This window comes from Herpailurus yagouaroundi, unplaced genomic scaffold (assembly GCF_014898765.1).
Source record: "Herpailurus yagouaroundi ecotype Mexico unplaced genomic scaffold, PumYag 557, whole genome shotgun sequence".
NCBI lineage: Eukaryota > Metazoa > Chordata > Mammalia > Carnivora > Felidae > Herpailurus > Herpailurus yagouaroundi.
The window spans coordinates 2,121,440-2,136,129 of NW_024412774.1; the positions used below are offsets into that span (position 1 = coordinate 2,121,440).

Sequence of the window (14,690 nt, forward strand, 5' to 3'; positions counted from 1 at the left end):
TGAGTTCGAGCCCCGCGTCGGGCTCTGGGCTGATGGCTCAGAGCCTGGAGCCTGTTTCCGATTCTGTGTCTCCCTCTCTCTCTGACCCTCCTCCGTTCATGCTCTGTCTCTCTCTGTCCCAAAAATAAATAAACGTTGAAAAAAAAATTTAAAAAAAAAAAAAAAAAAGAAAGGCAAGACCAATAAAGAAAGTAACTTGAGAAGAAAATATGAAATATCAATATGAAATATCAAGAGCCCATGTGGTAAAAAGCAAAATTGGTATAAGAGTTCAGAGACAGGAGAGATCAAATCTGCTAACTCAGTTAAGAAGGACTTTATGGTATTAACAAGCTTCCTATCCCAGGTCACTACTGATATCAGGAATACTCAGGCTTTGGTAATTCTAGAATTGACACCTGAAGGTTCAGTGAACCAATCATCTATGGTTTTTCCTCCATAAACAAATGAGGGGAGCAACAGTGGACAGAGAAACAGAAAACTGGAGACATCACTGATTCTTCCCAGGAAGGCAGTCTTCAACACCAACCTCCCATGGGGAGCCATGGCTGTCCCTTATCTTTTTGGCCTTTCTCAACACAGATGCTGAGGTATCTTGTTCACTTAATAATACTTAAATCTATACCATGACTCAATATCCCACCAAATTTATAGGCTTCATCCCCTTTCCTTCTTTCTTCTTTTTTAAAAAAATATGTATTTATTTTGAGAGAAAAAAGAGAGAGAGAGAGACAGCACGAGAGACAGAGTCCCAAGCAGACTCTGCACTGTCAGCACACAGCCTGGTGCAGGGCTCAGTCTCATAAACCTTGAGATCATGACTTGATCCAAAATCAAGAGCTGGACACTTAACCTACTGAGCCACCCAGACGCCCAGGCCGCCCCCTCCTCCCCGCCTTCTTCATCTATTCTTCACAAGGCCAATTATTACCTCTTATCCAGAAAGTTCCTCTATTTCCCTATTTAAAGCTGATAGTAGGTTCCCACACAACCAAAGTATAAAGTGTGTCTAAGCAGGGCTAATTTCTCTTCCAATATTTGGGTATTTGGAGGACCCTGGAAGTCTAGGATCCAAATCGTCGCAAGACGTGAAGATCAAATACTGTTAAAGAAGTGAAGGGAGAATCTCATAAAGGTATTAACTTCCGTGTATGATCTGAACATTCCCTTGTCTTTGTGAACTGTCAGTTCAGAGGGGGAGGCAGAAAATAGGCGTGTAAACCATAAACAGGTTAATTACAGGCTCTCCTGAGTGTTACAAAGAAAACAAACAGTACCTTGGTAGAAAGTAATTGGGCTGGAATAAGGGAATGTTCATTATATAAGGTGGTTAGGGAAGGCCCCTGATGAGATGGTTTTTGAGCTCTGGTCTGATAGTCAAGCATGGACAGAGAGCCAAGAGAAGAGCATTCTAGGCAGAGAAAACAGGAAATCCAAAAGTCTGAATCAGTAAAGAGTGTGGAAAGTTCTGAAAAGGTGCTAATGGGTAAGAACAGTGCTTCTCAACTGTACCGTCAGGCACTTATTGACATTTGTGAGACACACAGAGGCCAAAGGATGATACTGCCTGTGACCCAGAAGCAAGCAAACTTGGAACTCAGACTGTCTCTGCCTCACCTGGTCTCTCAAGGCTTAGAGATTCGGTATGCTGGCATACCTTTAATGCACTTGAAGAACATCTGGGCACCTCACCTCATTTAGAAAGCTTTGCACTAATGTACAGTGAAAAAGCTAAAAAGTGTTAGAGGATAAAGTCAGAGAAGTAGGATGGAGCTGGTTACACAAGGGCTGGTAGGGGCTGGTCTTTCCCATTTGCGACAAGAAGGCAAAGAAAGATTGAAAGGAGTAGCATATGTTCTGATTTTTAAGCAGACCTAATTTGGGAGTTAAGTAAGGTTTAAGAAACAGAGAAGCTTGTATAAGTCACATGGCAAAAGGAAGGAGGGGATGCGAAAGAGCTGGGGAGAGATTTCTGCAAAATGAGTTAGCTTATTAGAGAGAAGAGATACCTCCAAGTGGAAGAGAAGATGTTTGGGGAGCCCAGGCTACATAGTGAAGTTTCCGTTTTCTCCTCAGGCTTGGAAGGCTTGAGAAGAATTTCTAAGAAGCAGATGAAAGGAAAAAGTACCACCTTGGAAAACAGCTGAGCCATTACCTAGAAAAGATACCCCTACCGGGTTCTCCCACACTCACCTGGGCTTTCTGTCATCTCATTCTTTATCTCCCAAGGCTCTCCCCCTTGCTCCAATGAGGAGATCACATATGGCTTAGAGAGGCAAAGTCCTGCATACAGAAAAAAGAAGACATGAAAACTGGCCATGGTTTGGGTATTTCAGAATTATAAGCCAGTTTCTTAATACTGATGGAAGAAGACAGCACAAATGACTAGATGAAGGAGTAAAACACATTTTAAAGACAGAATACATAAAGCTTCTGGCATAGTCTAGTGGGACTGCCAACAGTCAACTCTATAAAAGTTAAACAATTTTTAAGGGGCTAGGGGCAGAAATGCTACCCAGCATTTTCACAGGATCATCAGACACCCAATAAGTGATGTACTATAAAGAGCCTCTAGAGACAGAGTTTGGAGTCTGAGTCAAGTTAACTGCTTTTAAAAAACAACACAAAACTCTTCAGAAGAATATCACAGAACCTACAGTCTCTATAATGTGTTATTTGTAGTGTTTGAGATAAAATCCATAATTACTAGACGTAAGTAGAAAGAGGACACAGTGAATCACACTCAGAAAAATAAGCAATTAATGAAGACCTAAGCAGTGATAACACAGATGTTGAAATTAGCAGACCAGGATTTAAAAACCACTGTTTTATCTATACCCAAAAATGTAAAGGAAAATATGCTCAGAATTTCTCAGCAGAGAAACAGAAATTATAAAAAAAGTACCTAGTGGAAAGTTGAGAATTGAAAAATATGCTATCTGAAATTTAACAATCCATTACATTGGCTTAAAAAGACATTGAAGAAGATACACAAAGAGTCAATAAACTTGAAGTCAATATAAATTATCTAATCTAATCTGACATACAAACAAGAAAAGACTTCAAATAATGAACAGATCTTCAGTCACCTAGGGCATAATATAAAAGGTTCTAACATATTTGTAATTCAAATACCAGAAGAGAACAGAAAAAAATTATTTGAAGAAAGCAAGTCAACAATTACTCAAATTTGCTAAAAGACATACATTTGGTTTCAAGAAGCTTGATGAACCACAAGCCATGATTAAGGAGGCCTTTTAGAGAACACAAAGCTAGTCTAGGGGCACCTGGGTGGCTCAGTTGGCTAAGCGTCCGACTTCGGCTCAGGTCATGATCTCATGGTCCATGAGTTCAAGCCCTGCGTCGGGCTCTGTGCTGACAGCTCAGAGCCTGGAGCCTGCTTCGGATTCTGTGTCTCCCTCTCTCTCTCTGCCCCTCCCTCGCTTGTGCTTTGTCTCTGTCTCTCTCTCAAAAGTAAATAAGCATTAAAAACTTAAATTAAAAAAAAAAAAGAGAGAGAGAGAGAGAGAGAAAGCTAGTCTAGACAATGAGGTGGCCCCAGAGCTGGGAAGGATTCAAGTAAGTTTCCCTAAGAATATCTGAAGCCACTTTCATAGTTTGTGTCTCACCAGTTTGACTTATTGCCAGTTTATAAAAACATAGTTTTTAAAAATCCATATTCTAAATTTATAATAATTAGCTACATTCTTGGTGAACCTCATTACTCTCAAGTGGGAATAACAACAGTACAGTAGGAGAGAAGAAATAAGGCAGCACAGAAGACCAGTGAAAACTCACATCGTGCCCTGTGTTTCCAAATGACTAAAGGGCACACTCATGGACTATGTGATACATATCAAATCCACTGACTTAATCTGAAATTTTCATTAATCCCTGAATGTCCTCTGTTTCTTAGATTTCAAGATACCTACACACAGTTAAAAAAAATTTTTTTAATAATAAATACAAATGTAAAGAGTCCCTAATGTAATTCTAAATTATGAAGAAGGAAAAATACTCTTACCCAGTGATACCAGGTTCCGATAGTTCTCCAACATCATATTCTTGTACAAACTTCTCTGAGCAGGGTTCAGCCATTCCCATTCCTCCTGAGAAAAGTCTATTGCTACATCCTTGAATGTCACCAAGTCCTGAAATAACACAAAGACAATTTTTTAATGTTTATTTATTTTGAAAGGAGGGGGAGGGGCAAAGACAGAGAGAGAAAGAACCCCAAGCAGGCTCTGCACTATTGATGCGGGGTTTGATCTCACCAACCTCGAGATCAAGACCTGAGCCAAAATCAAGAGTCAGATGCTTAAGCGACTGGACCACCCAGGCGTCCTGATACAAATACATTCTTGATTAACTGATGCTCATTTTCATGCATAAATACAAGTTGAAGTTTTAAATTGTTCCTATTTTATGTGAGCAATGGCCCTTGGGGGAGAAAGAAAAATTAAACCATCATAACATGAAGCTCCAACCTAAAAATGTAGTTACTGAAGTGATAAATTGCACTGTATAAAAGGATGCTAACCCATTTCTCGGCATGGCGAAATACGGATAAGTGGCCATAGGGCACTAAATAAGAGCCTCAAGGAATGACTACATCTGTGGTTGAACCTTTAAAAACAACAAAAAAGGAATATCTAAGTTGATATTTTACAAATGGTACTCAATGGGACCCTAATGTTTCAGAAGGGAAGGGGCATTGAACTGAAATTCAAGGCCTGATTTTATTTTTTCTTATGCAATAAAAATAATGAATATAATCAGAATGCAATTTTCTCATGCTATGTCTTTAAGAACTAGCATGACATGCCATACCAGAGTAAATTGGGTAGTAATATGAGATCACCCAACATAAGACTACAACACATCCAATTTGTACACTGAGTCTGAGTACAATAAACCTGTATACTTAGCTAACATCCAAACGAAATCAGATAAATATAATTTTTCGTTTCTTAAAGAGTAAAATGCGTTGAGAAAAAATTGTCCAGTTACAATCACCAGCAGGCTCTAGGGAATTTTTAAAAATATTACGGGCATTTTTCATCTTCAACTTTATCTCCATTGAAAATAAAAATCTTTGGGGCGCCTGGGTGGCTCAGTCAGTTGAGTGTCCGACTTTGGCTCAGGTCATGATCTTAAGTTCATGAGTTCAAGCCCCTCATCGGGCTCTGTGCTTGACAGCTCAGACCCTAGAACCTGCTTCGGATTCTGTGTCTCCCTCTCTCTGCCCCTTCCCCGCTCATGCTCTATCTCTCTCTGTCTCTCAAAGATGAATAAACATTAAAAAACAATTTAGAAAGGAAATAAAAATCTTCATGTTCAATGACTGATTTGCAAAGTTACCAAAGACACTGGTAACTGACTATATACAGAGCTATGCACAGAACATTTTAATTAGCTTTTTGACAGTAAACACTTAAAGAAAGGTATGATACAAAGATATTCAATGTATGGGACTTCAGAAGATATATACACAGTTGAGAAAATGTTCCATATATTTTTCACATAAAGGTATTAACATTTTGTTATTGTTGTTATTTTATTTTCAAGTAATCTCTATACCCAATCTGGGACTCGAATTCATGACCCAGAGATCAAGAGTCACATGCTCTTCCAACTGAGCCAGGCAGGTGCTCCAGTATTAACAATTTAAGATTCACCGTGAGCTACTGGTTTTCCTGAATTCTGGTTTGCACCTTCTAGTTAGCTGAGGCTACCATTTTGGCTGATACCTATCATTTCACATGTTTCTATAAAATCAAATTCACTCACATGAATTTATCAATGCAAGCAAAAAGTGGTCACATTTTTTCCAATATTTGGTACAATTTGGTCACTAGAAAGGAAATGGAAGAATAAATTGGATTGCTGTGATCCTGGTACTCCTGGTTAATTATTTTCCCAATGTTTATATGGGTATCTTTACATATACATATGTCCAGCACTTAATTTTTTACTGATTATCTTATATTCAATGAAATTCCAATTTACAGCATTTGAAGAGCCTGTAATTTTTTTTTAAGAAGAAACACATTTATTGCAAGGTATCCAATAATATATGGGATTTCCAGAAGGACTAAAGAATGAGGTTTGCCTGCTACAAAGAAGGAGAAAAGCCCAATTAGACCAAGATGGTATTTTTCCAAAATCCCATTCTCCAGTGTCACCCACAGCTAAGCATATAACATGCTAGGATTAGACCAGCAGGAACCTCAGCCAGTGCTGCCCCAGAACAACCAAATCCCCTGCCAATACCGGCCATATCTGCCAATACGTGCCAACATGTTGGCTATAAAATCCTATTTCCCTGAACTTAACCACTGCTTCCTGTTGCTGGTTTCTGCCTTCCATATATCACACTGGAAGCCTCTGCCTGGCATATATAAGTCACATATAGAACAATATTTGCAAAGCCTGGGTAATGCAGTTTTTAGCTTTCTGGTATACCCCAATATACAGTAAAGAAAAATTGGCCATATACTAGGCCAACAAAAGCCTTCACAAATTTGAAACGCCAAAATTTTCAGGCTATTCTCTGGTCAGGATTCAGAGCACTTCAAAACTACGAAAAGATGAATTTAAAACCTTATCTATTTGAAAATCTACAAGTAACCAACAGATAGTAATAAAATTAAGCTACTAAAACAGGTAACAAACATTAGAGAGGACACAGAACACTGGGAGCCCTCACACACTGCTGCTGAGGCTGCAGAGTGGCACAGCCACTTTGAAAAAGTTTAGCATTTGTTTTAAGAATTCAAATATGGGGCGCCTGGGTGGCGCAGTCGGTTAAGCGTCCGACTTCAGCCAGGTCACGATCTTGCGGTCCGTGAGTTCGAGCCCCGCATCGGGCTCTGGGCTGACGGCTCAGAGCCTGGAGCCTGTTTCAGATTCTGTGTCTCCCTCTCTCTCTCTGCCCCTGCCCCGTTCATGCTCTGTCTCTCTCTGTCCCAAAAATAAATAAACATTGAAAAAAAATTAAAAAAAAAAAAGAATTCAATTATGAATTTACCGTATGACCCAGAAATTGTACTCCCAGATGAATCTGCCCATGAAAAACGAAAACCTATGTCCAAATAAAGACCTGCATGTTTCACTATTTAATGTATACAAATTCTTTTTCCCCTTCTAGAATGGAGGTTCCACAGGGACACAGTCTTTGTTGTTTCTTGCTGCACTGCCAGAATCTGAAAGACTATCTCACATGGACAAGGTCAAAAGTATTTGCGGGGCTGCCTGGGTGGCTCAGTCAGTTGAGCGTCCGACTTCGGCTCAGGTGATGATCTCCCAGTTCGTGGGTTCGAGCCCCGAGTCAGGCTCTGTGCTGGCAGCTCGGAGCCTGGAGCCTGCTTCGGATTCTGTGTCTCCCTCTCTCTCTGCCCCTTCCCCACTCAAGCTCTGTCTCTCTCTGTCTCTCAAAAATGAATAAACATTAAAAAAGTTTTTTTTAAGTATTTGCTAAATAACTCTAAAGTAACCAGTTTTAAAAAAACTGCATGATTCTAATATTTGCTAGAAAAATAAACTTCTAAGAACAGTCAAGAGGCACACCTGGTGGCTCAGTCATTTAAGTGTGCGACTCTTGATTTCAGCTTAGGTCATGATCTTACGGTTTGTGAGCTTGAGCCCTGTGTCAGGTTCTGTGCTGACAGCACGGAGCCTTCTTGGGATTCTCTCCCCCTCACCCTCAAAATAAATAAATAAACTTAAAAATAAATAACAGTCAAGAGAATTCTGGAGAAGAGGAGTAATGGGAAGAGGATTTGCCCTTCCACATTATAAAATACCATAAATGCCCAAAGACAAGGCAAAGATTTCCCCAAACATGCTTTATACCATAAATTATTTCCACAATCTCCAATATTAGGATACCCAGTGAGATTTTATTCAGACTTCCCAAGCAGAAGTAGCTTGATAAAATGCTCACAGCTGACAAGTTAAGGACCCAAGACTGACATGTGAGGAGAAACAACAATAAATGCTAATCTAGACTGCTCACAGGTTACTATAATCTGCCAAGCATAGGTTCTGGTAAACATCCCACGCTTTTGGTTGAGAGCCCAAAGGAAGGACTACACCCCAGAATCGAAGGTGAGCCAGAAATAACTCAGCTTTCAGAAGGACTGAGCCCCTGCCTCTCAGCATTTCAGCTCATGCCTAGACTGAGTTGTGCTTAGCAGAGCTGTGTGCCTGAAGCAAAAGTGAACCATCCCCCCCACGGAGAAGTGGCTCACTGTAGGACTCGTGTGGAAGGATACAGGATAACCTAGATATGCAGCATCCAAGTCAGTGTTCAGCACACAAAAAATACCCCGCAACAACAGGGTGTGTCACCAGGACACAGGAGTCGCTAAAAGAGCTCCTAATGCCAAAGCTAGAATGATGTGAACAACAAAATAAAGTAGTATTGGATTACAACCTATGGTACAAAATAAATATGCGTGAGTCTACGCTGATACAAATAAGTGACTGCATAAATAAGTAGAGGAGAACAGACAAATGTCTGATACAGAAGGGTTCCAAATAATTTACTCAGATGCTCCACTCTCGAGAGAGAACACAACTTCCTGCCTTTTTTTTTTTTTAAGTTTATTTAGTTTTGAGAGAGAGAGACAGAGAGAGAGACACACAGCATGAGCGGGGGTAGGGCAGACAGAAAGGGAGGCACAGAATCCGAAGCAGGCTCCAGGCTCTGAGCTGTTAGCACAGAGCCTGATGTGGAGCTCAAACTCACAGACCACAAGATCATGACCTCAGCCGAAGTCAAGAGCCAAAGTCAACAGCCGGACGTTTAACCGACTGAGCCTCCCAGGAGCCCCCATAACTTCCCACTCCTTAGCTGTGGGGTGCGCATAGTGACTTCCTTCTGAAGAGTACAGTATGAAAAAGTGGAACAAAGAGTAACCTTACATTGGGGAAACCTGACAAACACTACCTCTACCAAGTAATCAGGGACAGTAATTCATCACATTGATGGCGTAAACCTTTGATATATGATGAAAATGGAACTTTACCTCTGTGATCTTCCTTCAAAAAATATATTACTACAGTCTAATCATGCAAAAAACAGCAGATATGAGAGACATTCTACAAAATACCTGAGTACCCCTCAAAACTGACAAAGTCAATGAAAAGAAGGAAAAGTATGAGAAACTATCACAGCTTTAGAAGATAGAACTACTAATGTAATGTGGTCTCCTGGGTAGCATCCTGGAACAGAAAAAAAATACATTAAATAAAAACAGAAAATCTGAACGAAGCATGAGTTTAGTTAATAACAACATACCAATATTGGTTCATTAACTGTAACAAATGTACCATACTAACTAATGTAAGATGCTAATAACGGGAAGCTGACTGTGGTGTTTGGATGCTCCTAGTACTGTCTTCGCATTTTTTCTGTTATAAAAAATAAAGTTTACTTTTAAAATCTATTTCCAAAAAGTGAACACTATCAAGAGGAAGATGTCAAAGCTTCAAATTATCTCTAAGATATTTTAATATACAAAGTCTAGCACTTAACCCAAAATAATGACACACATGAGACAAAATCAAGAGGAAAAAAATATGAAAACAGGGGCACCTGGGTGGCTCAGTCAGTTAGGCGGCCGACTTCGGCTCAGGTCATGAACTCGCAGTCCGTGAGTTCAAGCCCCATGTCGGGCTCTGTGCTGACAGCTCAGAGCCTGGAGCCTGTTTCAGATTCTGTGTCTCCCTCTCTCTGACCCTCCCCTGTTCATGCTTTGTCTCTCTGTCTCAAAAATACATAAACGTCAAAAAAAAAATATGAAAACAGAAAGAAACTCACAGGAGATCCAAATGACAGAATTATCTGACAAGTATGGCAAAAGAATTAATATTTCTAAGGAATTAATACAATAGATGTTGAACTTGGGCAGAAAATGGGGAATTACATTAAACAATCAAATAGAGGAGGGAAGATGGCGGCGTAGGAGGACGCTGGGCTCACCGCGCGTCCTGCTGATCACTTAGATTCCACCTACACCTGCCTAAATAACCCAGAAAACCACCAGAGGATTAGCAGAACGGAGTCGCCGGAGCCAAGCGCAGATGAGAGGCCCACGGAAGAGGGTAGGAAGGGCGGCGAGGCGGTGCGCGCTCCACGGACTGGCGGGAGGGAGCCGGGGCGGAGGGGCGGCTCACCGGCCAAGCAGAGCCCCCGAGTCTGGCTTGCAAAAAGCGGAGGGGCCTGACCGACTGTGTTCTGACAGCAAGCGCGACTTAGCGGCTGAGAGGTCATAAGTTAACAGCTCTGCTCAGAAAGCAGGAAGGCTGGAGGACAAAGGGAAGGAGAGCTGCTGAGCCCCCGGACGACAGAGCTCAGTTTGGTGGGGAACAAAGGCGCTTGCCAGCGCCATCTCCCCCGCCCGTCCCCCAGCCAAAACCCCAAAGAGAACCAGTTCCTGCCAGGGAACTTGCTCGCTCCGCGCAAACACCCAACTCTGCGCTTCTGCGGAGCCAAACCTCCGGCAGCGGATCTGACTCCCTCCTGCTGCCACAGGGCCCCTCCTGAAGTGGATCATAAGCCTGCCCCTCCCGCCCCTGTGCACCTTGCCTACCCACCCCAGCTAAGACGCCAGATCCCCAGCATCACAAGCCTGGCAGTGTGCAAGTAGCCCAGACAGGCCACCCCACCCCACAGTGAATCCCGCCCCTAGGAGAGGGGAAGAGAAGGCACGCACCGGTCTGACTGTGGCCCCAGCGGTGGGCTGGGGGCAGACATCAGGTCTGACTGCGGCTCCGCCCACCAACTCCAGTTATACACCACAGCACAGGGGAAGTGCCCTGCAGGTCCTCACCACGCCAGGGACTATCGAAAATGACCAAGCGGAAGAATTCCCCTCAGAAGAATCTCCAGGAAATAACAACAGCTAATGAGCTGATCAAAAAGGATTTAAATAATATAACAGAAAGTGAATTTAGAATAATAGTCATAAAATTAATCGCTGGGCCTGAAAACAGTATAGCGGACAGCAGAGAATCTCTTGCTACAGAGATCAAGGGACTAAGGAACAGTCACGAGGAGCTGAAAAACGCTTTAAATGAAATGCATAACAAAATGGAAACCACCACAGCTCGGATTGAAGAGGCAGAGGAGAGAATAGGTGAACTAGAAGATAAAGTTATGGAAAAAGAGGAAGCTGAGAAAAAGAGAGATAAAAAAATCCAGGAGTATGAGGGGAAAATTAGAGAACTAAGTGATACACTAAAAAGAAATAATATACGCATAATTGGTATCCCAGAGGAGGAAGAGAGAGGGAAAGGTGCTGAAGGGGTACTTGAAGAAATAATAGCTGAGAACTTCCCTGAAGTGGGGAAGGAAAAAGGCATTGAAATCCAAGAGGCACAGAGAACTCCCTTCAGACGTAACTTGAATCGATCTTCTGCACGACATATCATAGTGAAACTGGCAAAATACAAGGATAAAGAGAAAATTCTGAAAGCAGCAAGGGGTAAACGTGCCCTCACATATAAAGGGAGACCTATAAGACTCGTGACTGATCTCTCTTTTGAAACTTGACAGGCCAGAAAGAGTTGGCACGAGATTTTCAGTGTGCTAGACAGAAAAAATATGCAGCCGAGAATCCTTTATCCAGCAAGCCTGTCATTTAGAATAGAAGGAGAGATAAAGGTCTTCCCAAACAAACAAAAACTGAAGGAATTTGTCACCACTAAACCAGCCCTACAAGAGATCCTAAGGGGGACCCTGTGAGACAAAGTATCAGAGACATCACTACAAGCATAAAACATACAGACATCACAATGACTCTAAACCCATATCTTTCTATAATAACACTGAATGTAAATGGATTAAATGCGCCAACCAAAAGACATAGGGTATCAGAATGGATAAAAAAACAAGACCCATCTATTTGCTGTCTACAAGAGACTCATTTTAGACCTGAGGACACCTTTAGATTGAGAGTGAGGGGATGGAGAACTATTTATCATGCTACTGGAAGCCAAAAGAAAGCTGGAGTAGCCATACTTATATCAGACAAACTAGACTTTAAATTAAAGGCTGTAACAAGAGATGAAGAAGGACATTATATAATAGTGACAGGGTCTATCCATCAGGAAGAGCTAACAATTATAAATGTCTATGCGCCAAATACCGGAGCGCCCAAATATATAAAACAATTACTCATAAACACAAGCAACCTTATTGATAAGAATGTGGTCATTGCAGGGGACTTTAACACCCCACTTACAGAAATGGATAGATCATCTAGACACACGGTCAATAAAGAAACAAGGGCCCTGAATGAGACATTGGATCAGATGGACTTGACAGATATATTTAGAACACTGCATCCCAAAGCAACAGAATATACTTTCTTCTCGAGTGCACATGGAACATTCTCCAAGATAGATCATATACTGGGTCACAAAACAGCCCTTCATAAGTTTACAAGAATTGAAATCATACCATGCATACTTTCAGACCACAATGCTATGAAGCTTGAAATCAACCACAGAAAAAAGTCTGGAAAACCTCCCAAAGCATGGAGGTTAAAGAACACCCTACTAATGAATGAGTGGGTCAACCAGGCAATTAGAGAAGAAATTAAAAAATATATGGAAACAAACGAAAATGAAAATACAACAATCCAAACGCTTTGGGATGCAGCGAAGGCAGTCCTGAGAGGAAAATACATTGCAATCCAGGCCTATCTCAAGAAATAAGAAAAATCCCAAATACAAAATCTAACAGCACACCTAAAGGAAATAGAAGCAGAACAGCAAAGGCAGCCTAAACCCAGCAGAAGAAGAGAAATAATAAAGATCAGAGCAGAAATAAACAATATAGAATCTAAAAAAACTGTAGAGCAGATCAACGAAACCAAGAGTTGGTTTTTTGAAAAAATAAACAAAATTGACAAACCTCTAGCCAGGCTTCTCAAAAAGAAAAGGGAGATGACCCAAATAGATAAAATCATGAATGAAAATGGAATTATGACAACCAATCCCTCAGAGATACAAACAATTATCAGGGAATACTATGAAAAATTATATGCCAACAAATTGGACAACCTGGAAGAAATGGACAAATTCCTGAACACCCACACTCTTCCAAAACTCAATCAGGAGGAAATAGAAAGCTTGAACAGACCCATCACCAGCGAAGAAATGGAATCGGTTATCAAAAATCTCCCAACAAATAAGAGTCCAGGACCAGATGGCTTCCCAGGGGAGTTCTACCAGACGTTTAAAGCAGAGATAATACCTATCCTTCTCAAGCTATTCCAAGAAATAGAAAGGGAAGGAAAACTTCCAGACTCATTCTATGAAGCCAGTATTACTTTGATTCCTAAACCAGACAGAGACCCAGTAAAAAAAGAGAACTACAGGCCAATATCCCTGATGAATATGGATGCCAAAATTCTCAATAAGATACTAGCAAATCGAATTCAACGGCATATAAAAAGAATTATTCACCAGGATCAAGTGGGATTCATTCCTGGGATGCAGGGCTGGTTCAACATTCGCAAATCAATCAACGTGATACATCACATTAACAAAAAAAAAGAGAAAAACCATATGATCCTGTCAATCGATGCAGAAAAGGCCTTTGACAAAATCCAGCACCCTTTCTTAATAAAAACCCTTGAGAAAGTCTGGATAGAAGGAACATACTTAAAGATCATAAAAGCCATTTATGAAAAGCCCACAGCTAACATCATCCTCAACGGGGAAAAACTGAGAGCTTTTTCCCTGAGATCAGGAACACGACAGGGATGCCCACTCTCACCGCTGTTGTTTAACATACTGCTGGAAGTTCTAGCATCAGCAATCAGACAACAAAAGGAAATCAAAGGCATCCAAATTGGCAAAGATGAAGTCAAGCTTTCGCTTTTTGCAGATGACATGATATTATACATGGAAAATCCGATAGACTCCACCAAAAGTCTGCTAGAACTGATACATGAATCCAGCAAAGTTGCAGGATACAAAATCAATGTACAGAAATCAGTTGCATTCTTATACACTAACAATGAAGCAACAGAAAGACAAGTAAAGAAACTGATCCCATTCACAATTGCATCAAGAAGCATAAAATACCTAGGAATAAATCTAACCAAAGATGTAAAGGATCTGTATGCTGAAAACTATAGAAAGCTTATGAAGGTAATTGAAGAAGATTTAAAGAAATGGAAAGACATTCCCTGCTCATGGATTGGAAGAATAAATATTGTCAAAATGTCAATACTACCCAAAGCTATCTACACATTCAATGCAATCCCAATCAAAATTGCACCAGCATTCTTCTCGAAACTAGAACAAGCAATCCTAAAATTCATATGGAACCACAAAAGGCCCCGAATAGCCAAAGTAATTTTGAAGAAGAAGACCAAAGCGGGAGGCATCACAATCCCAGACTTTAGCCTCTACTACAAAGCTGTCATCATCAAGACAGCATGGTATTGGCACAAAAACAGACACATAGACCAATGGAATAGAATAGAAACCCCAGAACTAGACCCACAAACGTATGGCCAACTCATCTTTGACAAAGCAGGAAAGAACATCCAATGGAAAAAAGACAGTCTCTTTAACAAATGGTGCTGGGAGAACTGGACAGCAACATGCAGAAGGTTGAAACTAGACCACTTTCTCACACCATTCACAAAAATAAACTCAAAATGGAT

The 14,690-nt window shown here is 41.0% G+C and overlaps 1 protein-coding gene across 4 annotated transcripts in view; it reads right to left on the minus strand.

Moving 5' to 3' along the window:
* LOC121023453 (zinc finger protein 471-like) overlaps window positions 1-14,690 on the minus strand; it is a 34,231-nt gene that overhangs the window by 4,359 nt on the left and 15,182 nt on the right. For 3 of the 4 annotated variants that reach the window (XM_040465348.1, XM_040465350.1, XM_040465349.1), the window contains exons 3-4: window positions 4,025-4,151; window positions 2,194-2,283 (exon numbers count right to left, since the gene is read on the minus strand). In XM_040465348.1, the coding sequence (XP_040321282.1) occupies window positions 2,194-2,283; window positions 4,025-4,151 (217 nt within the window). The remainder of the gene's footprint in view (window positions 1-2,193; window positions 2,284-4,024; window positions 4,152-14,690) is intronic. The other variant, XM_040465351.1, reaches the window with a different exon arrangement.